Source organism: Xenia sp. Carnegie-2017, unplaced genomic scaffold (genome assembly GCF_021976095.1).
Source record: "Xenia sp. Carnegie-2017 unplaced genomic scaffold, XeniaSp_v1 HiC_scaffold_14, whole genome shotgun sequence".
In the NCBI taxonomy this organism is placed as follows: Eukaryota; Metazoa; Cnidaria; class Anthozoa; order Malacalcyonacea; family Xeniidae; genus Xenia; species Xenia sp. Carnegie-2017.
Genome location: NW_025813447.1, coordinates 2,409,849 through 2,434,705, shown reverse-complemented (window position 1 = coordinate 2,434,705; position 24,857 = coordinate 2,409,849). Strand labels below are relative to the sequence as shown.

Below are 24,857 nucleotides of genomic sequence, written 5' to 3'. Positions count from 1 at the left end.
CTAGTTAGTCTTTGCTATGACTATTTTTATTTGTAGACGCTGAGAGCGTATTTCTATATACTATCCTTACAATCAATCACAATTTCCTGCATGCAACTCATTCAATTGGATTAAGTGTTTATCAGAATAATTAATTGAGTATTAAACCAATGTTAAACAGAGTCAGCCTGTCTGCAACAGGCATCTTTTTTATAAGGGACTTTGGGACAGTGTAAATATTGACGCATTATTGTTATAACCTTAAGAGAGGAGTGAATTTGAAACTTTTTTCTGGCTTGTCCTTTAACCCAGTCATATCTCATGCTCTATAAAGTTATCAAAGGATCCACCCAATCATATCTCATGTTCTATAAAGTAATCATATGATTCGCCCAATCATATCTCATGTTCTATAAAGTTATCATATGATTCGCCCAATCATATCTCATGTTCCATAAAGTTATCATATGATGAATATCTTTCTCTTGTTTCCGTAGATCGCAAGGTGATTATTGCCAATATCACGTACAGCGCGAATACAAAAAACGGCGATCACATAGAATGGAATGTCAGCAAGGGTACGTAAGTGCATTGAAATATGCCCAAGGTTTATCGTAGATGCAGTAGTAGAATTTGAATCCTAATGTTCGAGTTTCGTAGGCTAAAACTGTGTTTAAAAGAAGTGTTTCGAAACCTGAATTCTACTTATATGCCTTAGTCTTGTTTCATGAGCTTATAATTATGGAGGATGTGTGTTGTATGCGGGTGGAGGTTGTAATTAATAACTACATGGGTTTGTATGCAGATAAGCTTATACGCGGGCGGGTGGGGTTTTCAGTGGAGTGAGTTCAGTATCACGAAGTTGGTTAGTTTATTCACGAGAGGGAATATACATGTATTGGGGAGGAGAACGTGGCGCATTTGGAGGGAGCTGGCTTGAGAGTGCAGATAAACGATATAGCAGTTTTGCTCAATTATCAGTACTAATCATCTGATATTAACTCCATTAACATATATTTAATGATGCTCCAGTCAACAAGATTTTTTTTCGTTAATTCTTCCCGTACAGCTATGGTGCGCCGTCTACTCTTCCAGGAAGTAAAACTAAGAAAAAAGTTGCTGGCGAGTCATATTTGTACGGAGATAGAATTGTGTCGACAAATGCAACCGGTCGTTCTTTAAAGGAAAAAGTCACTTTGAAGTCACTTAACGCTAGCAGTGAGGGAAAGGACTACCTGTTTTCTTGGAAGAAAAGACAGAATTTAATAAAAGCTGCAGGTAGTTCTTTTGTTTTTTATGAAAAATAGAAAAGGTTTCGGACATAATTGCTTTGTCGTCTCGGAGGGTTTTGCCTTTTGAACAACCTTCATCAATAGCAAGTTAGTGCCACGTTGCTCTGAAAAAGTAGGAATTTGAAATTATCGTCAGTTTTTAATAAACTTTAGGACGTTTTCCATCTACTTCGCTCGTATCATGCCTTAAATTGTCGGAAGCATGCGCAATTTGAAAATAGATTTAATATTTCTGGTGTACAATTAATAATACGGTAGAATTGATGTCTACGAAAGTACTTGCAAAGTTTTGTCCTTCTTATTCCCGCTCATTTTTCTCCAAATAAATCTTTACAAATGAAAAATTTATCAAGCACTCCAAGCATAAAAACCCGTCCGTGTAATATGTTAACACTGGAATATTTTATCTTTTTACGCAGCGGGAAAATCATCTGCAGAAAACGAAGACAAAGGTGGCCCTTCCTCAGAATTGTGAGTAATGTTACCCCCGCACATGAAGCCTGGTTCTCATATGTCGGTCACGATCGTTTCCGGTACATTGTTTAAATTGAATTTAACAACGGCAAGATAAGAACAGCGCTTGAATGAAGTAAAATGATGATTTTCAACTTCACGTATTTGTGATAAGCGTGTCTTGTGATCTTCGTGTGAGCCAGGATTTAACCGCGTTGCTTTTATGTGAGAATTGAATAAGATAAACGAGGCGTTTTAACCTTTTTTTTTTCATCTGTTCTTCAGTCTCAACTTGTTAAACGTTCCTTCTATTGGATCGAGAAATCTCAAGCTTCATCTTCATAAAGAAGATGAGCAAGAAAAAGGTATTTGAGGCTGTTTTAGTTTGGGACGTGATCACTTCTGATCGGTTGCGTATCCGGAGTGAGGAAACATTGATTCTTGGTGCTAAGTTGTAATTTAAAATACCACTTGAACAGTGCCATTGGTTATCAATTTCTAAAGAATGAAATCTAAACAATCAATGGGCTGTGGTCATATTGCTGGATTCCCCCCCAGCTTTTGATGAAGACACTAGACTGGAGAATATAGCTAAGAAGTCATGTGATCACTTCTGTTGAAGACATCGCTAGAATGGACTATATAAGGAGTTAAGTTTCAACATCAGATTACTACTGATGAAGACACTTGACTGGAGTATATATGGACTTAAGTTTCAACATCAGATCATTCCTGGTGACGACACTTGACTGAGTATATATAGACTCAAGTTTCAACATCAGATCATTCCTGATGAAGGCACTAGACTGGAGTAAATATAGATTTAAGTATCAACATCAGATCACTATTGATGAAGGCACTTGACTGAGAACAAAGTTTCAACTGTATCATTATCTGTTTCAAACTGAAAAAACTACAAAACCTTCATTATCTCCGCCCTCTTTTTCAGAGGCGAACGAGCCTAGGCGATCAATGTCAGTCTCCCAATTTCTCAAGGCCAACAATACTCGAAGCCGGACGACCAATTCCACTAGTGATTTGTCGTCTGATAAAAAATCCGTTACAATGCCTGTCCTGGGACGAGGTTTAACTTCAAACGGGGATTTGGTTTTCGATGAGAATATCCCTTTGAGTATATTTCCAAAAGTATCCAACGACCCTGATAGAGCGAAGGTATTGTATTCACTGGTTATTTTTTTACCATTAATTCCTGATTTGGTTATGAAAGTTTGCTCACGTATGCTTCGTGTTCGAAAAAGAAAATTTAGATCCTAGTTCAGAGTCGTCAAATTCAAGCAGTTCGCAGCGGCTGCTTGAAGTTTTGGCACTGAACTAAAATACATGGAACGCTACATGAAGCAAATAATTGAATCCAAATCTTACACCCAGACACGCGAGATTACTTGCAGACACGCGCGTGTAGTGTTTCGAGATTATGAAAATTGATTATCTACACACGCATGTCTGAGTATTGGCTATTTTGAAGCCTGCTGGGATGCATTTGTATTTGAGTTTTTCTGTCAATTACCACAGTTTGTGTGGTGTAACGTATCGTGGCAATTTATGCCACTGTGATTTTTGTATTTCGTTAATTTTCCAAAATGATACTTTGGAATCTTTAAAAGCCAGCAGCGTAGCCATCCTGCAAATTTGTTTCTTCTGTGTAAATGTCAGAGCGTGCTCATCGTTTATTTTATATTTTTTGCCAGTAAGTGAACACATTAGAATTTGCATAGCAGAAGTAAATTTGTGCAGAATGGCTACGCCACTGCTGAAAACTCAGAAAAACCAACTTCAATTTCTGCCTTCATACATTGAGACCGCTCTAACAATTTGAAAAAGCGATAATTTGATGTCTTTGCATCATGTTTTATTACCGTGTTATCTTACTCAAGCCCATGTGAAACATTGAACTTTTCTTTTGCCGCATTAGAGTCTAAACTCGTTCTTGCTCTATGGAGATCTATTTAAGATCTTGATTAGCGATGAGTATAATGAGACTTTTGTTATTGACATTGTTATCCAAAATGTTTTTTGTAGGAAGTATAGAGGCCGGTAATGGTTTCTTTTGGTAGTAACTCGTCGTTTTAACTTTTTCTCAACAGGAACGTGCGAGGTCATTGATACGCAGGATTGGGCCGATCGCGGCAAATAATCCAAATGACATAAAGGTGAAAAAGCCATCGCCAAAACTTCAAACTATCATAAACAGAAAATTGGACTCTGAGTTGACCGGTGGCGACCAATCAGGTTAGTTGACAAAACTCAACTTTGCCAGCTACTTATAAGTGAGACCATGGAAGTGACTAGTGAGGTTAGTGATTAAATATACTCGAAAGCCGAGGGAGGATGAGTAGCGCTGCTGGCGCAGAAGGACTTCTACCAACTTCCCAAGGCTTTCGTGTACATTTCATCACTAAGCAATCTCACTACCTTGGTTGTTGTTTTTTAATACTATGATTGCCGAAATGTTGTTGTCGTGATTTTTATTATTTCAAGCTCAAAATTCGGAATTTTTAGTAACACTACCAGCACAGACAACGCGCAAGGTCGCGACCTTTGAATTTGAATCGGTGAATTCTGATTAGGTAAATACTTTAGTAATTTGTCTCACAAGAACAATAGAAATTGAGACAACCATGGTATTATTGCGTTAATGTTTAGTTAGTATATGCAACTTTCAACTCATAATACGGAAGCTTTGAACGAAGTCCTTCTCTGGTCCTCTCTAGCCTTGATCGATCTACATTTACAAGCATGTAGCGATATTTCCGGGTTTAAACCATTCACTTTAAAATGAACATTTTGCATTAAATTCGATCTGGTTGAAAAAACGGATGAAATATTTTGCTTTTGCGCAAACATGAACTAAAAAGTTTTTGTATACATGGTGAAAATCAGACCACGGTAATGCTGCTTGCAGTCGATGCATAAAGATGCATAATTTTCGCTCTAAGAAAAATGCCTTGGCAGAAAAGAACAAGGCTAAGTACTCATTATGAATCACAAATCGGCGATTTCAGCCCAAACGTCCACTACAGGCTGCTGCTGCTGCACGGTTAACTAGTCGGAAATCACGACAGAACATGTTATGAACAAACTATTCACAATCGCAAATGTTATAGGAAGTCTAAGGTCTATACAGGAAGAAATAACGGCGCCTTTCAGCAATGTTTCAGCAACAAGTAGACGTTAAAGTATTAGTTTCAATTTAACCCACTGTGATGCTGGGTTCGGTCACGGGTTGGGCTTGTCACAACATCCGTTCAACAAGTGGATATTATTTTATAATTAATTCATCTATACCGGCCTTTCTTATCCTTATATTCCGTGTGTGGAAGGATTTTTCAAATCTTAAAACTTTTCCAGCAAGTTTCAATTAGCACATAATAAATGCTGGAAACTCACATGTGACTGCAATGGTTGCCCAAAATTTGGAAAATCATTATTGATATTGCTCCAGCTGTTCCGAGTCCTAGCTTTCGACTTCGTCTTTTTAAATCATTGTTATTTTTTATCCGTTTCTACTTCTCCTTTGCAATTTCCCTGCCAGCAATGTTCTTCACAGCTTTGAATATATAGTTTGATGTCATTATTGTATCGATTTTCTCTCTTCCGTCGAAGGAAGTCTTATCACAGCATTACTATACATTTTTAATGCTGTTTGATAGTGCGTTATCAATTCATATTATTAATGCAATGTCTAAATCAAGTCAAAGCCATCAGAGAATCAGAGTATAATTTAATGCTTTATCCAATCAATACTGCGTGCATAATTGACACCGTAATAATATATGAATGGCTTGTTATATAAATAAAAAAAGCAAAGTACGTAACATCAATATGTTGTTCATATTTTTTTTAATCGTATGAATTAATTACAAATCATTATAAGAATGAATTTTGTATCACGAACTAAGAACCATATAAAAATACTGCAATCATTGAAACACTGCAACAGTCATTTCTTCGCTATATTCCTTGTGGTATATCACATAAAATACCAAACACCAGCTCTCAATAATTGTTCTAAAGCGTGGTAGCGAGCTTGTAGTTTTTCCTTATGACTGCAGAGGCTTCGGAAATATCACATTTCCTCACATCTTATCGCTAACGTAGTTCTCCTATTTTCTGTATACGTCCAAGCACATTTATAACTAGTTATTTTCACCCCCATTCTCAATTGATCCAAACACGCTTGTAAATCGTTAGCTTAACTCCGACTTTGCAATACGGTCAAAATATTATCCGAATTTTGTGTCTTGTTGGAGTACCCGAGTATTATGTTTGCATAATGATTGTCTTCGAAGCTTGTTTCGTTTTATGTCTTTTTTAATTATGTGCTAAAACATTGTGTTAATTTACTATTAATGCTGCATTAAATGGTATATATTAAATACTACACTCACAAATAATCGATTATTGTATCAATAAGAAACCAGTACGTTGCATCACTGTGTATTCTTTACTGTTTATTAGATACTAAGTGGTATTCTTACCAATTAACACCAATTCCCAGTATGGTGACGTCATTTGCATCGCTTCGCGGAAGCAGATGTTTTCGTTTCAACAAATCCGATTTTAAATTGATTTCCTCGAGGATATATTCGTAGGCGTTTACATTTCAATTTTCATTACATCGTGCGAAATACTTCTGCTTTTAGAGAAAGGAATGATTGTCAATATTCTCGTCTGAATTGTGATTTGCTTCGTCATGGCGATAACCTTTGGGGAATTACCTTTGCTAACGATCACTTTATTTAATGAGAATCGTTATTTTGTACACGAAGTACTGTTTTGGTTTCTTCTATGGATGACGTAGTTTCGAAAATAGCCTCATTAATATGCCCGGACTTCCTCTCTTTTCGTGTATAAATTGTGGAAGCGTTGAAGATCTGCATTAGCAAATCTGTTAGAGAACGCGTGTCAGATAACTTTATAAGAGACAAATTTACATTGATGGATACTATGTTTTGGGAAGACGGTGTTGAAGGGAGCTTTTACGAAGACCATGATGAAGTGAAATTTTGCAAAGATGAGTTGCCCTCATTCGATTGCAATGATGGAATCATGAGTTTCTTTAAGAAGCGAAAATCTAAAGAAACCAAGCAGCAACAAAAGGGTCCAGCATTTGGCCATACAAGTTTTGACTATGAAGCCTTTGGATCAATCATGTTTGACATACATGAGAAGAAGACGATTTCGAGAGAAACGTTTTATGGCAAAGAATCAAGTTACAAAAATGGACGTTTTCCGTCCGAGTGTGTGGAACGTTTTTACGAAGAAGATTTGAACGCCAACCTGACTGAACATGGTGATTTAATAAAGAAATTGTTAACTGATATAGAAACTTCACTTCCGAGGTTCCGAGATACAGATGAAATTAAACAGCAATTCATCGATAAATTGCATTTCGAGCAAATTTCCCTAAACGATATTGGTGATCTTAATTTGAACACGATGGTGAAACTGAATGCCATCAGTCAAAGTATGTATGATAATTTCTTAATAGCACTATATATATCAGCTCGAATGGGGAGCTAATTACAGTATCAAAGCACAAGAAACCATCAAATCAAGTCAAAAAGCGATGAATACACTTGTTTTATTGAGGATTAGCGTCTCAATCATCTATCATCATCTATTGATGATAGCGTCTCATCTACCTAGGCTATTTTCACAATTCGTTCAAACACTCTGCATTTTAATTAAAGGCATAAAATTTATCTTTGTATCTGATAGAAACAGCAAACTTGCTGATAATGTTTTTTTTTACACGGGGAATTCCTTTATATTTCCTAGTAATTCTATCAATTAAGTCATGAATTTTAATTGAAAATTGCTTTATCAGAAAGAAGTCTGTATTGTCTATTCTTCTTTTCAGATATGAAATGGAATAAATTGTTCTCGGAAGTGTACATCGGCCTTTATCAATGCATCTGGTGTCTACAAAAGAACGAGAATCTTGCCAAATCTTCAGTAAGATTGATAGGCACGTTGAAAAACGTCGTAGCAATTATACGTCATGGGATGTTGAAGCAGGGCTTTGTAGTCCCGGATGGAGAAAAAGAAAGAACAAAATACAAAAAGTTGATATTAAATCATCTTGAAAGCTGGACGGACGAGTATTTGCATGGATGTGTGAATCGTCATATATGTAGGGATTATCGTTTCTTGAAGATATTCCTTGTTTTGATCATGGATTACCAGATCGTATCCGAAATCCAGTCCGCCATTAGCAGTCTTGTCAACAAAATTCAGGATATGCTAATTGTAACTTGACTGTTCAGGGTCCGCTTAGAGAACGATGGTGAAAGAATCAACCGAAGTTTGTCATGATTAAAACTATTATCGTTTCTTTATTGTTCGATTAGAACTATTTTGATAAAATGCTACAACAAATTAGCTGTTTAGTTAGAGAAAAAGCAAATTAACTTATTTTTAGCCACTGGCCTCGTTGACGAGGAACTATCGATGTGTGAACTTATCGATATTTCCTCCCCGTCTCGAAAGCTTTCGGAAATTAATAGACCCGACCTATTTATAGACTAAAGAAAGGTTAAGGCTCATGTGATCACAACAGGCGTGTCGTCACGACTTGATTTCCGCCTTTTGATATTTTAATAAATTATTACATTGATTTATGTTACAAGAATAATCCAATCAACTGAGATAATCCAATTAAGGGTCATTGATATCATACAGAATGATTTCTCCTCGGGGTCATTAGTAGGTTATTTTTTAAGTATTTATTTAGTTCTGAACATTTTTTCATTTTCCAAACTTTATTTTTTAATTCCCGCATATGTACAAATAAATCGTGTTTATTTTTCTGTATATCATAGTTCCTTCATAATTTTCAGTTTTTGTAAATATTTTTATTTTTATCTGTGAATAGTGAAAGTGCTCTTTTGTATTTATGAAAGAAATTAAATGTTTAAAATTTTCATAGCATGTTTAACTCTATCTTTGACGCGAATGTGTTAAAATTTTCCAGTATTTTGAAAGTGAAAGATTTCGTTACGTTTTTACTTTCGTTATAACAATATTATAAAATTGCTTGATCTGCATGAAACGATTTAATTTATGAACTGTACACCATAGGCGTGTGTTTCGATGATAGATTCATGTCAGCCATCACACAATCGAGTCACAGAATAAACACTTAACAGAAGGCCCACTCAGCTAAAATCGTCGAGATACTTTCACGAAATACATACGGTATAGTATTGCACAAGAATGCTATTTTACTAATATTTCACGTTTAAAGCAAAAGTTTGCCGAAATTTTTACTAGGGGCTATCTTGGGAAAGAAATAGCGTACGAAGCTTTTGTAGTGCAAAACGGTATTTGTAAAAACATCTATATTTTCTATTACGATCTTGCTGAATTATCTTGCTGAAAGGCGTATCTGCTTAAAATTTGCTTCAGAAAGGGGGACAGGAACATCACACGAGTGTACCTTCTTTTAAGATATCTAGTCTGTGGTCGAGTAAAACATGAAAAATGGTGGATAACAATGATCAACCTCACAACATTTCAGCCTTATCGTGACAACACAATTCAGAGTAACTCCAACCCAATGAAAGATGTCGTGACTGACGAAACATTATGTATAGCAACACCTTGTCCTGATGCAACGAACTACAGGGTGTGTCAAAAAAAAGTTAAACAATGTAAAAACGTCTAAAAAACTATCATTTCATCAAAAGTTCTTAATTATGTGTCAACGTCTATATTTAGGGGCTGTTCACATGAGTCCGGGTAGCCGGGATTCAGCAAAGCGTTAAATCATTTTAGCAAATGGAAAGATTAAATATTTCACAACAAAAAAACTTATTTGAGCAATTTCTCTATGCTCTGACTTTGCAATTTCACAAAACCTTTAAAAATGAAAACAAATATTTTAGTCTGATTTTAAAATTATAACTAAAATGACTTATGACGCTTTAGAATAGGTTGTAAGTTTTGCGCTTAACATTTTTACTCTTTTCATTGACTCAAAATCCGTTCACGCCTCGCTGAGTCCCGGTTACCCGGGCTCATGTGAAAGTTGAATTAAAGTTATGATAATTGACCATATCGATGATTTGGGAAAAGCAGTCGACATTCCCAGATTCCCGGGTTCAAATCATTCGCTTTAAAATGAACATTTTACATTAAAAGTCGATCTGGTTGCAAAAACGAAAAGTATTTTGCACTCGCACAAACACGCTGTTCAACTGAATAAGTGCTTGAATACATCGTTAAAATCAGACCACGGCAATGCTATTTGAAGTCGATGCATAAAGATGCATAAATTTTGCTCTAAGAAAAATTCATTGGCGGAAAAGTACAAGGTTGACAACTTATTATATGAATCACAAGTTGACGATTTATACACTAAAGTCCACTACTGGCTGCTGCCCCGCGAAATCACGGCTGTACATGATATGAACGAAATACTCACTATCGCAAATGTTATGAAGTCTAAGGTCTATACAGGAAGAAATAAAAGCGACCTTTCGACGATTTCTCAGACTTTCAGCAACGTGTAGACGTTTAAGTATTAGTTTAGTTTCGATTCAATCACCTGAGCTTCTGAGTTCGGTCACGGGTTGGGCTTGTCACAACATCCGTTCAACAAGTGGATATTATTTCATAAGTAATTCCCCTAACGGCCTTTCATTCCTTGATATTCGACATGTGGAAGGATTTTTCAAATTTTTTTCAAGTGTTCTCCAGCCAGTTTCAATTTAGCGTGTACTAAATGGAAATTCACATGTGACTGCAATGGTTGTCCAAAATTTGGAAAATCATTTTTGATATTGCTCCTGCTGTGCTCAGTCCTAGCTTTCGAGTTCGTCTTTTTAAATCATGCTTATTTTTTTATGCGTTTGGACTCCGATTTAACAATTTCCCTGTCAGAAATGTCTTTCGCCGCTGGAATATATAGTTTGATGACATTATTGTATCGATTGTCTCTCCTCGTCAAGGACAGTCTTATCATAGGCATTAGTACATATAGTGTGCGTTATCAATTCATATGACTTGATTATATCAATGAGAAAAAAGTAGCTTTTACATGTTATTGATTCCATGTCAAATTAATACTATGTACATAATTGAAACCATATATAATTATATGAATGTCTTGTTATTTAAACCAAAGAGCAATTATATCTGATTCACCTATGCGCTGAAACTTTGTGTTAATATATTATTAATGCTATATTAAATGGTTTATATTAAATACTATATTCACTAAGAATCGATTATTGTATCAATAAGAAACCAGTACGTTGCATCACTGTGTATTCTTTATTGTTTATTAGATACTAAGAGTTATTCTTACTAATCAACACCAATTCCCAGTATGGTGACGTCATTTGCATCGCTTCGCGGAAGCAGATGTTTTCGTTTCAATAAATCCGATTTTAAATTGATTTCCTCGAAGATATATTCGTAGGCGTTTACATTTCAATTTTTAATATGTCGTGCGAAATACTTCTGCTTTTAGAGAAAGGAATGATTGTTGAGAATATTCTCGTGTAAATTTTGATTTGCTTCATTCATATCGACAACCTTTGGGGAATTACCTTTGCTTACAATAGCTTTATGTAGTTAATGAGAATTGCTATTTTGTACACGAAGTACTGTTTTGGTTTCTTCTATGGATGACGTAGTTTAGAAAATACCCTCATTGCTACACCCGGGATTCCCCTCTTGTGTCTATATAAGTCTGCAAACATGCGGCCTCAATAGTTCAACTTTGTTCCAAAACGCTTGGCTTTGTGAGTTAATTTTGATAGAGACAAATTTACATCGATGGATAATACGTTTTGCGAAGACGGTTATGAAGTGAAGTTTTACGAAGATGAGTTGCCCTCATTCGATTCCACTGATGGAATCAAAGCTTTCTTCAAGAAACGAAAAGCCAAGAAAACCGAAGCTGCTCGCTTGAGGCAGAAACAACAAATGGGCGCAGCATTTGGCGAAACGACTTTTGACTGTGAAGCCTTTAGATCGATCACTGGAACGTTTTATAGCAAAGAATCGAGTTGCAAAAATGCATTTGGTTTTCCGTCCTTGTTCCATGAAGAGCGTGTTGAACGTTTTCATGAAGACGTTTTGAACGCCAACCTGACTGAACATGGTGATTTAATAAAGAAATTGTTAACTGATATAGAAACTTCACTTCCGAGGTTCCGAGATACAGATGAAATTAAACAGCAATTCATCGATGAATTGCATTACCAGCAAATTTCCCTAAACGATATTGGCGATCTTAATTTGAACACGATGGTCAAACTGAATGCCATCAGTCAAAGTATGTATAGTAAACTATCGTAGGTTAAAGGTCAAATTAAGAAGACGGCGATGAATACACTTTTTTTATTGAGGATATGAAGATATCGTCTTTCGTCTACCTAGGCCTTTTTCACAATTCGTTAGAACACTCTGAATTTATAATTGAAGCCATAAAATTTATCTTTTTATCTAATAAAAACAGCAAACTTGCTGATAGTGTATTTTTACACGGGGAATTCCCTTTATATTTACTAGTAATTCAATCAATTACGTCATTAATTTTATTTGAAAATTACTTTATCAGAATGAAGTCTGTATTGCCTATTCTTCTTTACAGATATGAACTGGAATAAGTTCTTCTCGGAAGCGTACATCGGCCTTTATCAATGCATCTGGATTCTACAAAAGGACGAGAATCTTTCCCAATCTTCAGTAAGATTGATAGGCACGTTGAAGAACGTCGTAGCAATTATACGTCATGGAATGTTGGAGCTGGGCTTTGTAGTCGTGGATGAAGAAAAGGAAAGGAAAAAATACAAACAGATGACATTGAATAAACTTGAAAGCTGGACGGACGAGTATTTGCATGGATGTGTGAATCGTCATATATGTAGGGATTACCGTTTTATGAAGATATTCCTTGTTTTGATCATGGATTACCAGATCGTGTCCGAAATCCAGTCCGCCATTGACAGTTTTGCTTACAAAATTCACGCTCTGCAGGATATGGTAATTGTCAGGCATTCACATCACGCCATGTTCTCAAGCAACTACTGCAATGGCCTTTTTGACTTCTCAGGGTTCGCTTAGAGAACGATATGGTGAAATGTTTTATTGTTCTAGTTATGATTAGGAGAACTATTTTCGTTTCCGTGTTGTTAGATCAGAAATATTGTTATAAAACGTTCCAACAAATTAGCTGTTTAGTCAGAGAAAACCCATTAAATAGTAAGTAGCCAATGGACGCATCGACACTTAGGAACTATGGATGTATCAACTCCTCGATACTTCCTGCACGTCTTGAAAGTGTTCCGAAGTTAATGGAGCCGATCTATTTATAGACCTATGGAAAAGTGAAAGCTCATGAAAATGATTTATGTTACAAGGATAATCCAATCAACTGAGATGATCTGATTAAGGATCATTGATATCATACAGAACGCTTTCTCCTCGGCCTCATTACTAGGTTATTTTTTAGTGTATATTTAGTTTTGACCATTTTCCAAAGTTTATTTTTTAATTGTAACATATGTACAAATGATTTGCGATTTTTTCTCCTCTCTAAATCAAAGTTTTATTATATTTTACAGTTTCTGTAAATATTTTTATTTCAATCTGTGAATAGTGGAAGTGCTCTTTTGTAGTTATGAAAGGAATTAAAAATGTTTTAAATTTTTATAACGTGTTTGATTTGATGGTTGACGCCAATGTGTTCAAGTGTTCTTCACGCGTGGTTCACGCGTTGGATACGTAGTCAACAGGCTGCAATAGGTCTCCCCCCTTATATTGCGTCTGTGATCGGATTTTGAAAGTGAAAGATTTCGCTACGTTTTTGCTTTCGTTATAACAATATTATAAAATTGCTTGTTCTGGATGATAAGATTTGATTTATGAACTGTACACCATAGACGTGTGTTTTGATGATAGATTCATGTCAGACCTCGCACAGTCGAGTAAAACTGGAAAAATGATGGATAGCAATGATTTACCTCACAGCCTTCAACCTTATCGTGACGACACAGTTCAGAGCAACTCTAAACCAATGAAAGATGTCGTGACTGGCGAAACAGTATGTATGGCAACACTTTGTCCTGATGCAACGAACTATAACAGAGGTAAATGTGAGGCTGGAACCTTTACTGAAATGTCCATCGAAGATGATTATATTTCCAAAAGCAGATTAGATGACGTAAGGGAAGGACAAGCATCAACTATTGAAGTAAATACTCTTGGCTCGCGGACTTCAGTTGAATATGATGATGGCATTGATGGTGCAGAACTTGACTTCACCGCTGTTGCTACATTAAAAGAATGCTATCCTCTTACGAAAAGCGTTGTGAATCGTTGCAAAACATTTGAAAAGGTCACCGAAATGCGTGAAAGTTGGATTGAAGTTACGATAATCGACGATATCGATGATTTGGGAAAAGCAGACGGGTATAAACTCGACGAAATATTGTACGTTCTTCAATCTTTGAAAAACTTTCAAATAAAAGAAAACATCGAAGAGGAGCTGTTGTCATTGCAAATCGACCGAATATCATTTGGCGATCTCAACCTTGGCTGTATGACGAAAGAAAACGAAATGTGTCGCTCCCTTTTCGACGGAAACACCGGCACATTAGATGTTTTAGTCGAAAAGGTGTTCCGGAAAAGCCTGCTCGCTTATTACAAGGCGCTGCGATTCCTTGCCTATGTCGATCAACACACTGTAAACAGAGACACCAAGGCTTTACTACACAATGGCCGCGCACAGTTGCAAAACGTCTTTATGGTGGTGAAGAGAGCTATTGAATTAAATCAATGGCCTGTACCAGAATTGCAAACAACACAAGATTCTGTGAAGCGTTTTGTCGCCAGTCTTCCTCATCTCATGGATGAGTATCTCAAATGCGATGGGAGCAGGGACTCGGGCGAGTTGTCTGAGCTTGAGTTGTCATCATATCAAAAGCAGTTAATTATTAATTATGAAATTGTCAGCGAGGTCGACTTCACTTTGTCTCGCTTGAATGAAGTTATGTGTAAGTTAGAAACGAAAGTTCTTGAAATGCGTTACTGACGTACGCATGCAGACGGAATTTCGGTCTCTTGATCAAATGAGGACATAGTTTCATGTCGCCTTTGTATCGCTGTTTAGCATGCAATAATTAAATGGAGTTCTTAGAGTTCAGTTATATATTTAGTATATTTTGCTATAGAAAACATCGTGGACTATTTGCCATTGCAGTCTTTGAAGATTTTTTACCATGTATGGCTGTGACTGGAAAATTTGTTTATAGTTCTAACGTTTCATCCGTAGGTATAATATGCATAGATAAATACTCGTAATATTTATTTGTAAATGTCCACCTTTAACCTTTAAGAGATAAAACAATTTCTTTCTTCTAACTTATTTCTGCTCGAAGATGTGCTTAACATGTACACAATGACTGCTTACTATCCTATTGTGCCTTATGAACACACTCTTGGGACAACTTATCATGTACATACATACTCTTTATTGTCTTATTTTGTCGCACGAATACACTCTTGTGAGAACACGCACATACTGTTTACAATCCTATTGTGCCCAATTGTGCCTCACGAATATACTTATCATGTGCACACATACTGTTTACAATCCTAATGTGCCTCACGTATACACTTATCATGTACCCATATACTGTTTACAATCCAAATGTGCCTCATAAAAACACTCTTGTGACAACTAAAGGCCTAGAATCTCAATCAGACCATTTGAATGAGGGTGGTCTTTCAAAGTCTTTGGCGACACATGCGGTGAGTGTACAAACTCAAAAGTGTTAACAAACCAACAACAAAAGTTGAAACCTTTTCTTTTTGCTTTGAGAACATGGCAATCGTCTTTGAAATCCACGTTAAGTGGTTTTACCGCAATGTTTATTCCAACGAAATGGAAAATTATTATATATTTCCAATGCAAAGACGAGCTATTGTATAGCTATTCATACACATGTGTACCCATACGTACCTACTCACTTCTATATACCTACAGCTATATGTACCTATATTTACTAATATGAACATATATTTACCCGAATGTACCTATATTTACCATAATTTTCTATGATGAAAGTCATGGAAACCAATATGTACGAGAATATACGAGATTTGTAAGTTTGAATCCTGGAGCATTGTACCATGTTTGTGGATGTTGATCGTCAGGTTAATGTCGTCTCGAGAAGAAACTGTTGGTGTTCAGGCTTGCGATAGACTACCGCTAAGGTCGTCAAAACGCGTCAGGTAACACCAACACCATTAGTATTCAGTACTGTATCAACCTAGACCATCTACATGTACAAATAGGTGATATGAGAGATTCACGATGAATTTCGTGATTATATAGACCATCAAGAAGATAAAGGGTGGATATTGTCTTTCATTCCACTTGTTAGTCTCCCCTATGATGCAGTTATCCACTCGATCTTATGTTAATATAGCAACTCGATTCCACTCCCCTCCGACGCGGACATACATCACATCACTAATATCGTCACGTTATATGAAACATTTTCAATAATATTTTTCTAAACAAGCCCGTACAGGCAACCACGGTAGTAATGAGAGAGTTAGGTTTATAAAAAGCAAACAAGACAAGAAAGAGTTGCATCAATCTATTGGAAAATGGCCTTGAACGCTACTCTGTCTGTGATGTTTCTCAAGTACTTGTACTGTGATGCTTCGTATGCACTGACTTACTCATATAAGCTGCGTCAACTATACACCAACGATCTTAAATATCACAACGTCAGGACATCTTTACTGTCTCTTAATCTCGGAGAATCTTTCCATTTTCGAAATTTTGGTAAGGCCCACGTTATCACGAAAGATGTGCGACAATTTCTCACCGTTTCATTTAATGGCACATACGCTCTGTTTTTGGGCACTAGTGTTATGAGAGAGAAGGCCACTTCGCCGCTCGAAAAGAAACGTCTTTTCTACGTGAAATTTGCTCTGCTCTGTCTTCTTGCCGATATATACGTTCAGCTCGTTCAATTTCACTTCACCGTGCCCAAAATCAAGTTTGATGACGCCCAGAAAGAGTTTCGCATAAGAATGGAAGCTCTTATCAAAGTGTTTCTGAAAGATAAACACGTTCGACTTCATGTGCCGCCGTTTAAAGGCGAACAGGATTTGTTGTTGAAATGGGGCCTCAATTTGGAGTACATCATTTGCCTTTCTCAATTTGTCAACATGATAATAGAAATGCTAAGGTGACAATAGTTTCAGAAAGGTTTCAGTTTATCGTAGAAATATTATTCATAGCATTTCTTTCATAACATTAGGGAATCTTTCTAGATTTGTTCATGATACATGTATGTCATAAGATGTTGTAAACATTTTGTAAAACATTGGGTATAACACAGAACATAGGTATATTTGTAAGCAAGAGTTGTAACATATATTTATATATCTTTGTATAATGGCTATTTTGTAGAGACTAAGTATAGGGGGTCTTTTGTGCATTGTTCGTTTTGTATAACAAGCTTTAAATTAAAGAGTTTTTGGACTTTATCCTCGCTCGTAAATGTTTGTTGGGTATTTGACGAATCATCTGATCTTTCATATCTGGAAAATCTTAATTTTATCCCGTATGTTCATAATTTTAAAAATTTTGATTATTTTTCTGTGGTGCCATCTCTTTGTGCTGAGAGTGTTGTGCATCCTAGGGAGATTTTATGCTCCTTTCATCGAAAAATTAACCGAATTTGAAGTATCTTTACGTAAAGTACTAGATACGTAAGGCTCTTCTCTATTGTACTGAAAGACCAAAAGTTGCTCCATACCTTTAAAGTCCTCTTGCTTACATCCTGATTGGTCAAAGCACAAAATACAAAGACCAGGTCGTCCAAGCTTCATTTGAACCAAATACGTATATCCTTACTCACTCGTTGTTTTCATAAAAACATCGAATACTACCGCTTATCTTCCAATAATGTTTGAATCTACCGCTGAATTTGCAGGGGGGCGCTTAAACATCATTTTTTTATCGAGTCTAATTCCTTCATCCGCTCGCCTTTCGTGACTGTTCCTTTTTAACAAAAAAATTAAACTCCTCCTGTTAAAACCCACCATCTTTGATACGAAACCTCCTTTTCTTTGAAGATCGTCGTCCGCGCTTTTATACGTAGAGTGACCATTCCAGTAATCGCAACTCTAAGAATTAGAAATACTTGTTAATGCAGTTTCTTGGAAGTTTTATTGAATGAAGGGCAAGATTATTTGTGGTTATATACCGGGTCTATATTATAATTACTTAATCCTTTCGTGTAATGAGATTTCCATGCGGCTCTATCAGATAATGAAAATAGATCGTTCCAAGAATTTTGATATTGAGAATCCTTAATGATTCTTTGAATGTTTAGATAGTGTGTCGCATAAATCACCACTCGTACGAGTTAATTAACTGTTTTATTTTTCAATTTTCTCCCAAGTTCCCAAATGTGGAGGAAAATTTTCTTTGGCTGATGGTTTCAGCTTAAATTCAAACGAAGGAAGAAGAATTCTGAATGCCAAATCGAAACATGCTGGCGAAGTGAGACTTGTAAGTTATTTTACAATTGACATGTTTTTACTACTTGATGATGTTTAGCACAATAACTCTCGAGTCATTAAATCATTTGTCAGACTTTTTCGAATTAAGATTGCATTTATTTATCTAACTTCGCCGATAAGATGCCATTGACAAAAGGCATGTATATGTATTGACAAATGACAGGAAACGTGCCACAGTCTTCACTACTATGACTATGATATTTCATCGGATAGATTACAAGACCCACACATACATATCCACGAGCATGTACATCTAGTCACACTTGGCAAAGAATTTTTTTTACGTTATCCCGAATCCTTGACCTCCGATATAGAAAAGGTAGCTAGCTCACGTTGGTTAGTGTATAAATTTCATATTTCATGTTTTATTTCTACATGCTAAAACTTTGGAGGTCTGGGTTAGAAATCTCTCCGTTGTAATCATTTCACCTTTTCTACTTGATTATTACCTTTGTATTGCGTATTTAGGCTGACGTTCGACGTGAACAGGATTATTTCAACCATCGTGAAAGGAAAGAAGAAATGGAAACGAAAATGCTCCTCACCCAAGAAATCAAAGTGAAAGCTGTTCATTGTGCTCAGGTAATCTCGATGCCGTGAACGCATTGTAATGTTCAAGGCATTTTTCCCGCCATGTCAAAGCTGACGAATGTTATAAAAAAAAGATTATCTGAGTATCTGACATGCCGCCATGTTGTTAGGAAGTGCCTTGAGACTTGAGAGGAGGCCAACCAGCCTTATTTATATGAAATTGTTGCCTTTTCAGGGGGGTCAAAGTTCTGGCATAGGAGCATGCAACGTGATTGATTTGCCACAAATACTTTTCTATACATGTAAAACATATTACACTCGTTGAAGGGTCAGTACCAGATTATGTAAGAACCAGATAACAAATACGGCTAACCTGACGTTTACTCCTCATTTGACTCTGAAGATGACTACCGCTAAGGTTGTCGAAACGTCAGTCAACAACAACAAAAACAATCCTTCTCAGGACTATACCAACCTGGACGATCTACATTTACAAACATGTAACGATACTCCCGGGTTCAAACCATTTACTGAAATAGAAATATTAACATCTTATAGCACATTATACTAGTAATTATTGCCATGATAAAAGGACAAACTTGTCTTGGATGTTGTATCGTTGTTTTTCATTAATGATGAAAATGCTTTAGTCTTGGATGTTGTAGTGTTGTTCTTCTTTAATGATGAATTTCCTTTAGTCTTGAATGTTGTAGTGTTGTTTTTCATTAATGATGAAAATGCTTTAGTATTGAATGTTGTAGTATTGTTTTTCATTAATGATGAAAATGCTTTAGTCTTGAATGTTGTAGTGTTGTTTTTCATTCATGATGAAAATGCTTTGGACTTGAATGTTGTAGTGTTGTTTTTCATTAATGATGAACATGCTTTAGTCTTGGATGTTGTAGTGTTGTTTTCCAGTAATGATGAACATGCTTTAGTCTTGGATGTTGTAGTGTTGTTTTTCATTAATGATGAACATGCTTTAGTCTTGGATGTTGTAGTGTTGTTTTTCATTAATGATGAAAATGCTTTAGTCTTGAATGTTGTATAGTTTTTTTTACCAGTAATGATGAACATGTTTTAGTCTTGGATGTTGTAGTGTTGTTTTTCATTCATGATGAATTTGCTTTAGTCTTGGATGTTGTAGTGTTGTTCTTCATTCATGATGAAAATGCTTTAGTTTTGAATGTTGTAGTGTTGTTTTCCAGTAATGATGAACATGTTTTAGTCTTGGATGTTGTAGTGTTGTTTTTCATTCATGATGAATTTGCTTTAGTCTTGGATGTTGTAGTGTTGTTTTTCATTAATGATGAACATGCTTTAGTCTTGGATGTTGTAGTGTTGTTCTTCATTCATGATGAATTTGCTTTAGTCTTGAATGTTGGAGTGTTGTTCTTCATTCATGATGAACATGCTTTAGTCTTGGATGTTGTAGTGTTGTTCTTCATTCATGATGAATTTGCTTTAGTCTTGGATGTTGTAGTGTTGTTCTTCATTCATGATGAATTTGCTTTAGTCTTGGATGTTGTAGTGTTGTTCTTCATTCATGATGAACATGCTTTAGTCTTGGATGTTGTAGTGCTGTTTTTCATTAATGATGAACATGCTTTAGTCTTGGATGTTGTAGTGTTGTTTTCATTCATGATGAACATGCTTTAGTCTTGGATGTTGTAGTGTTGTTTTTCATTAATGATGAACATGCTTTAGTCTTGGATGTTGTAGTGTTGTTCTTCATTCATGATGAATTTGCTTTAGTCTTGGATGTTGTAGTGTTGTTCTTCATTCATGATGAACATGCTTTAGTCTTGGATGTTGTAGTGCTGTTTTTCATTAATGATGAACATGCTTTAGTCTTGGATGTTGTAGTGTTGTTTTTCATTCATGATGAAAATGCTTTGGACTTGAATGTTGTAGTGTTGTTTTTCATTAATGATGAACATGCTTTAGTCTTGGATGTTGTAGTGTTGTTTTCCAGTAATGATGAACATGCTTTAGTCTTGGATGTTGTAGTGTTGTTTTTCATTAATGATGAACATGCTTTAGTCTTGGATGTTGTAGTGTTGTTTTTCATTAATGATGAAAATGCTTTAGTCTTGAATGTTGTATAGTTTTTTTTACCAGTAATGATGAACATGTTTTAGTCTTGGATGTTGTAGTGTTGTTTTTCATTCATGATGAATTTGCTTTAGTCTTGGATGTTGTAGTGTTGTTCTTCATTCATGATGAAAATGCTTTAGTTTTGAATGTTGTAGTGTTGTTTTCCAGTAATGATGAACATGTTTTAGTCTTGGATGTTGTAGTGTTGTTTTTCATTCATGATGAATTTGCTTTAGTCTTGGATGTTGTAGTGTTGTTTTTCATTAATGATGAACATGCTTTAGTCTTGGATGTTGTAGTGTTGTTCTTCATTCATGATGAATTTGCTTTAGTCTTGAATGTTGGAGTGTTGTTCTTCATTCATGATGAACATGCTTTAGTCTTGGATGTTGTAGTGTTGTTCTTCATTCATGATGAATTTGCTTTAGTCTTGGATGTTGTAGTGTTGTTCTTCATTCATGATGAATTTGCTTTAGTCTTGGATGTTGTAGTGTTGTTCTTCATTCATGATGAACATGCTTTAGTCTTGGATGTTGTAGTGCTGTTTTTCATTAATGATGAACATGCTTTAGTCTTGGATGTTGTAGTGTTGTTTTTCATTCATGATGAACATGCTTTAGTCTTGGATGTTGTAGTGTTGTTTTTCATTAATGATGAACATGCTTTAGTCTTGGATGTTGTAGTGTTGTTCTTCATTCATGATGAATTTGCTTTAGTCTTGGATGTTGTAGTGTTGTTCTTCATTCATGATGAACATGCTTTAGTCTTGGATGTTGTAGTGCTGTTTTTCATTAATGATGAACATGCTTTAGTCTTGGATGTTGTAGTGTTGTTTTTCATTCATGATGAACATGCTTTAGTCTTGGATGTTGTAGTGCTGTTTTTCATTAATGATGAACATGCTTTAGTCTTGGATGTTGTAGTGTTGTTTTTCATTCATGATGAACATGCTTTAGTCTTGGATGTTGTAGTGTTGTTTTTCATTAATGATGAACATGCTTTAGTCTTGGATGTTGTAGTGTTGTTTTCATTAATGATGAACATGCTTTAGTCTTGGATGTTGTAGTGTTGTTCTTCATTCATGATGAACATGCTTTAGTCTTGGATGTTGTAGTGTTGTTCTTCATTCATGATGAATTTGCTTTAGTCTTGGATGTTGTAGTGTTGTTCTTCATTAATGATGAACATGCTTTAGTCTTGGATGTTGTAGTGTTGTTCTTCATTCATGATGAACATGCTTTAGTCTTGGATGTTGTAGTGTTGTTCTTCATTCATGATGAATTTGCTTTAGTCTTGGATGTTGTAGTGTTGTTTTCATTCATGATGAATTTGCTTTAGTCTTGGATGTTGTAGTGTTGTTCTTCATTCATGATGAATTTGCTTTAGTCTTGGATGTTGTAGTGTTGTTCTTCATTCATGATGAATTTGCTTTAGTCTTGGATGTTGTAGTGTTGTTCTTCATTCATGATGAATTTGCTTTAGTCTTGGGTGTTGTAGTGTTGTTCTTCATTCATGATGAATTTGCTTTAGTCTTGGGTGTTGTAATGCTGCTCTTCTTTCATGATAAACATGCTTTGGTCTTTGATGTTATAGTGTTGTTCTTCTTTCATGATATGTTTTCTCGTGATTTAGTGTAAATACATGGCGGAGAAGCCAGCTTCAAAATGTAATGAAGAAAAGCACGTCCTTACTTCTGTGCAAGTTTTCAAGAAGTTTTTCGCATGCAAAGACTGTAAGCAGCGTACTGTTACATATGGTCAGCGGTATCCCACTCGAGATTGCAGGTAAAAATTTTTGCTAATATCAATGATGTATAATCCAGTCCTCTAGATATGTAACACCGTTGTCAAGGTGAGGCGAAGACGCCATCTTTAATAGTTGAAGAAAAGAGACTTGTTCTAGGACATTGGCTACGCTCAGTCAAATCTATTGAAACATAAAGCTCTTTACCACACTTTTTTCTGAAGTGTGTTTGATTATGGTAGTCAAATATGGGCTTTACAAACAGTGAAAAACATCTTGATGATTCAACGAGTTGAAGGAAGAGCCACTAAATTCATTTTATCATTGCCTTGTCAAACCATTATATTTTGCACGATTGGGACTTTTTTGGCAAGATGTAGTCTTCCAGTTATATGTTCAGTTCAATGACTTTTTCAGTCACATAATAGATAATGAAATTGTGTTGTTGTTGTTTTTTTCAGACAATGTGGCGGTAAGAATTGGGAAAAGTGTGGAATGTGGAAGGTAAGCGAACGAATATTATTGATTCTGTTCCTCCGACGATGTAATTTTTCATAGTTTATTGTTACTTAGTCTTCGTAGTTACATAGTTTTTATATTCCTTTGCTTTATAGGAGAGAAACGGTCCAAAGATCGGACGCGATACTTTGATGTTACGAGGACCGGAATATGCTAAGTTCTTAAATTCTTTAGCAACACCCCAAACCAATGGTGTTGTACCGAAATATATTTAATGCAAACTCAAATAAATAACGTGGTTGTGGGCTCTAAGGAAATTCTATTTGCGCAATAGTTTTTATGTCAGTTATTTTTCGATGCAGTGAAAATCGTTTCCTGGCGATTTGGAGTTGTGTTCTCAATAAAGACCAAATAAAACCGATGAATAATTTCGAACTTAAGTACCGATATATGTATCTGTGCTCATTTGTTTATATTTATACCATAGATATAGTAGGTCTAGATTGCTGATGATCCGCCATATTGCGTGACATCCATGATAAATCCAAGATGGCGTGGGAACCGGACATAGAGTTACTATAGGGCAATTGATGTTTTTTCAATTTACTTCTTCGTTTATTTTGGTGGACAAACGCCTCGAGACAAACAAACGACCAATTTACGCAACACTTCGCAAGCGATATTTTTCGCCCGTATTTTAATAATAATTGTCCAATGTGACTTCAAAACATTATTTATAACGCTTTGTTTCCAATAGAACTTGATTGGAGGAGTCTGAAAACATTAAAACAAAGTCAACTGCGAAAAACATCAATTGCCTAATAGTAGCCCGAAGTTTTTTGCCCGATTCCCGCGCCATCTTGGATTTATCATGAATGTCACGCTGCCGTCTTAATAAGTCTTAAAATACGTCACACTCGTCAGCGATCTAGTTTTATTATATCTATGACTTATATGTACCTATAATTACCTATATATTCAGAGGATAAAGTAGTTGTCACAGGTATTTGTTGAAAAGTTTGAGGTTCATGAGAAAAGGTAAATAACGTAAGCTTTTCACAGAGATTAAATATCATACTTACTGTAGTAAAGCCAGCTTTTGTATTGCTTATAAATTTCTGAACACTTTATTGAAACATAGAAAGCATAGTGGATTTTATCACGCAATGTGGTGGAAAGAATTAGGGAAAGTATGAAAAATGGAACGTCAAAAAACGAACATTCTTAACCTATAGTTTTTATATTCGTTAGGCTTTACATCACATGGGAGAAATGGTCCAAATATTGGATATGCTACAATGACCAGAATATGCTAAGCCAATCATGTTGTACCGAAATATGTGTTTGTGTGCTGTAGGGAAATCCTATTTATGCCATAGTTTTATTTTTGTTCAATTTAATGAAACTCGGGATTATGTTCTCGTCGTCAAGAAAGAGCAAATATAACAAATGAATTATTTAGAACTATAGTTGCTCTAGTGAATTATTAAAAGACAGATCACGTATGCTCGTTAATTCTTGCTAAGTGCTGCGCCCAGTAATTAGAAAGCAATTTGATTTAATTGTAACCGAAGTCATCATGTCTAATCTCGAGAAGCATCGTTAAGGGTTGCTAGGAAAAACCATCACCGCAATAGTGAGCGCTCATATTTTTGTCAACGTTGTGGTGTAAGCCTCGTCAAGAATAAAACATAGACAATTTTTGCTCAATTATTTACA

General features: G+C 35.7%; 3 protein-coding genes and 1 long non-coding RNA gene across 4 annotated transcripts in view; all 4 read left to right on the top strand.

Annotated features, from left to right (window-relative positions):
* LOC124434023 (protein MCM10 homolog) overlaps positions 1-23,559 on the top strand; it is a 34,781-nt gene extending 11,222 nt beyond the window's left edge. Inside the window, exons 10-20 of the mRNA XM_046983880.1 lie at positions 477-557; positions 1,049-1,257; positions 1,691-1,742; positions 2,010-2,089; positions 2,674-2,897; positions 3,830-3,974; positions 18,188-18,297; positions 18,777-18,890; positions 22,569-22,720; positions 23,141-23,183; positions 23,294-23,559. Of these exons, the coding sequence (XP_046839836.1) occupies positions 477-557; positions 1,049-1,257; positions 1,691-1,742; positions 2,010-2,089; positions 2,674-2,897; positions 3,830-3,974; positions 18,188-18,297; positions 18,777-18,890; positions 22,569-22,720; positions 23,141-23,183; positions 23,294-23,413 (1,330 nt within the window). The 3' untranslated portion in view covers positions 23,414-23,559. The remainder of the gene's footprint in view (positions 1-476; positions 558-1,048; positions 1,258-1,690; positions 1,743-2,009; positions 2,090-2,673; positions 2,898-3,829; positions 3,975-18,187; positions 18,298-18,776; positions 18,891-22,568; positions 22,721-23,140; positions 23,184-23,293) is intronic.
* Positions 6,420-8,673, top strand: LOC124434026. Its single transcript, XM_046983882.1, has 2 exons — positions 6,420-7,212; positions 7,609-8,673. The coding sequence occupies exons 1-2, from the start codon at positions 6,684-6,686 to the stop codon at positions 8,004-8,006; spliced, it is 927 nt and encodes a 308-aa protein (XP_046839838.1). The 5' UTR covers positions 6,420-6,683; the 3' UTR covers positions 8,007-8,673.
* Positions 11,476-13,412, top strand: LOC124434025. The gene is made up of 2 exons (XM_046983881.1): positions 11,476-12,033; positions 12,352-13,412. Exons 1-2 carry the CDS (start codon positions 11,532-11,534, stop codon positions 12,822-12,824), a joined length of 975 nt encoding a protein of 324 aa, XP_046839837.1. The 5' UTR covers positions 11,476-11,531; the 3' UTR covers positions 12,825-13,412.
* Positions 23,560-23,921: 362 nt separating the features above from the next.
* On the top strand, positions 23,922-24,643 carry LOC124434030. The gene is made up of 2 exons (XR_006944686.1): positions 23,922-24,176; positions 24,390-24,643. It is a non-coding gene; the product is annotated as an uncharacterized LOC124434030 (long non-coding RNA).
* The last annotated feature ends 214 nt before the right edge of the window (positions 24,644-24,857 follow it).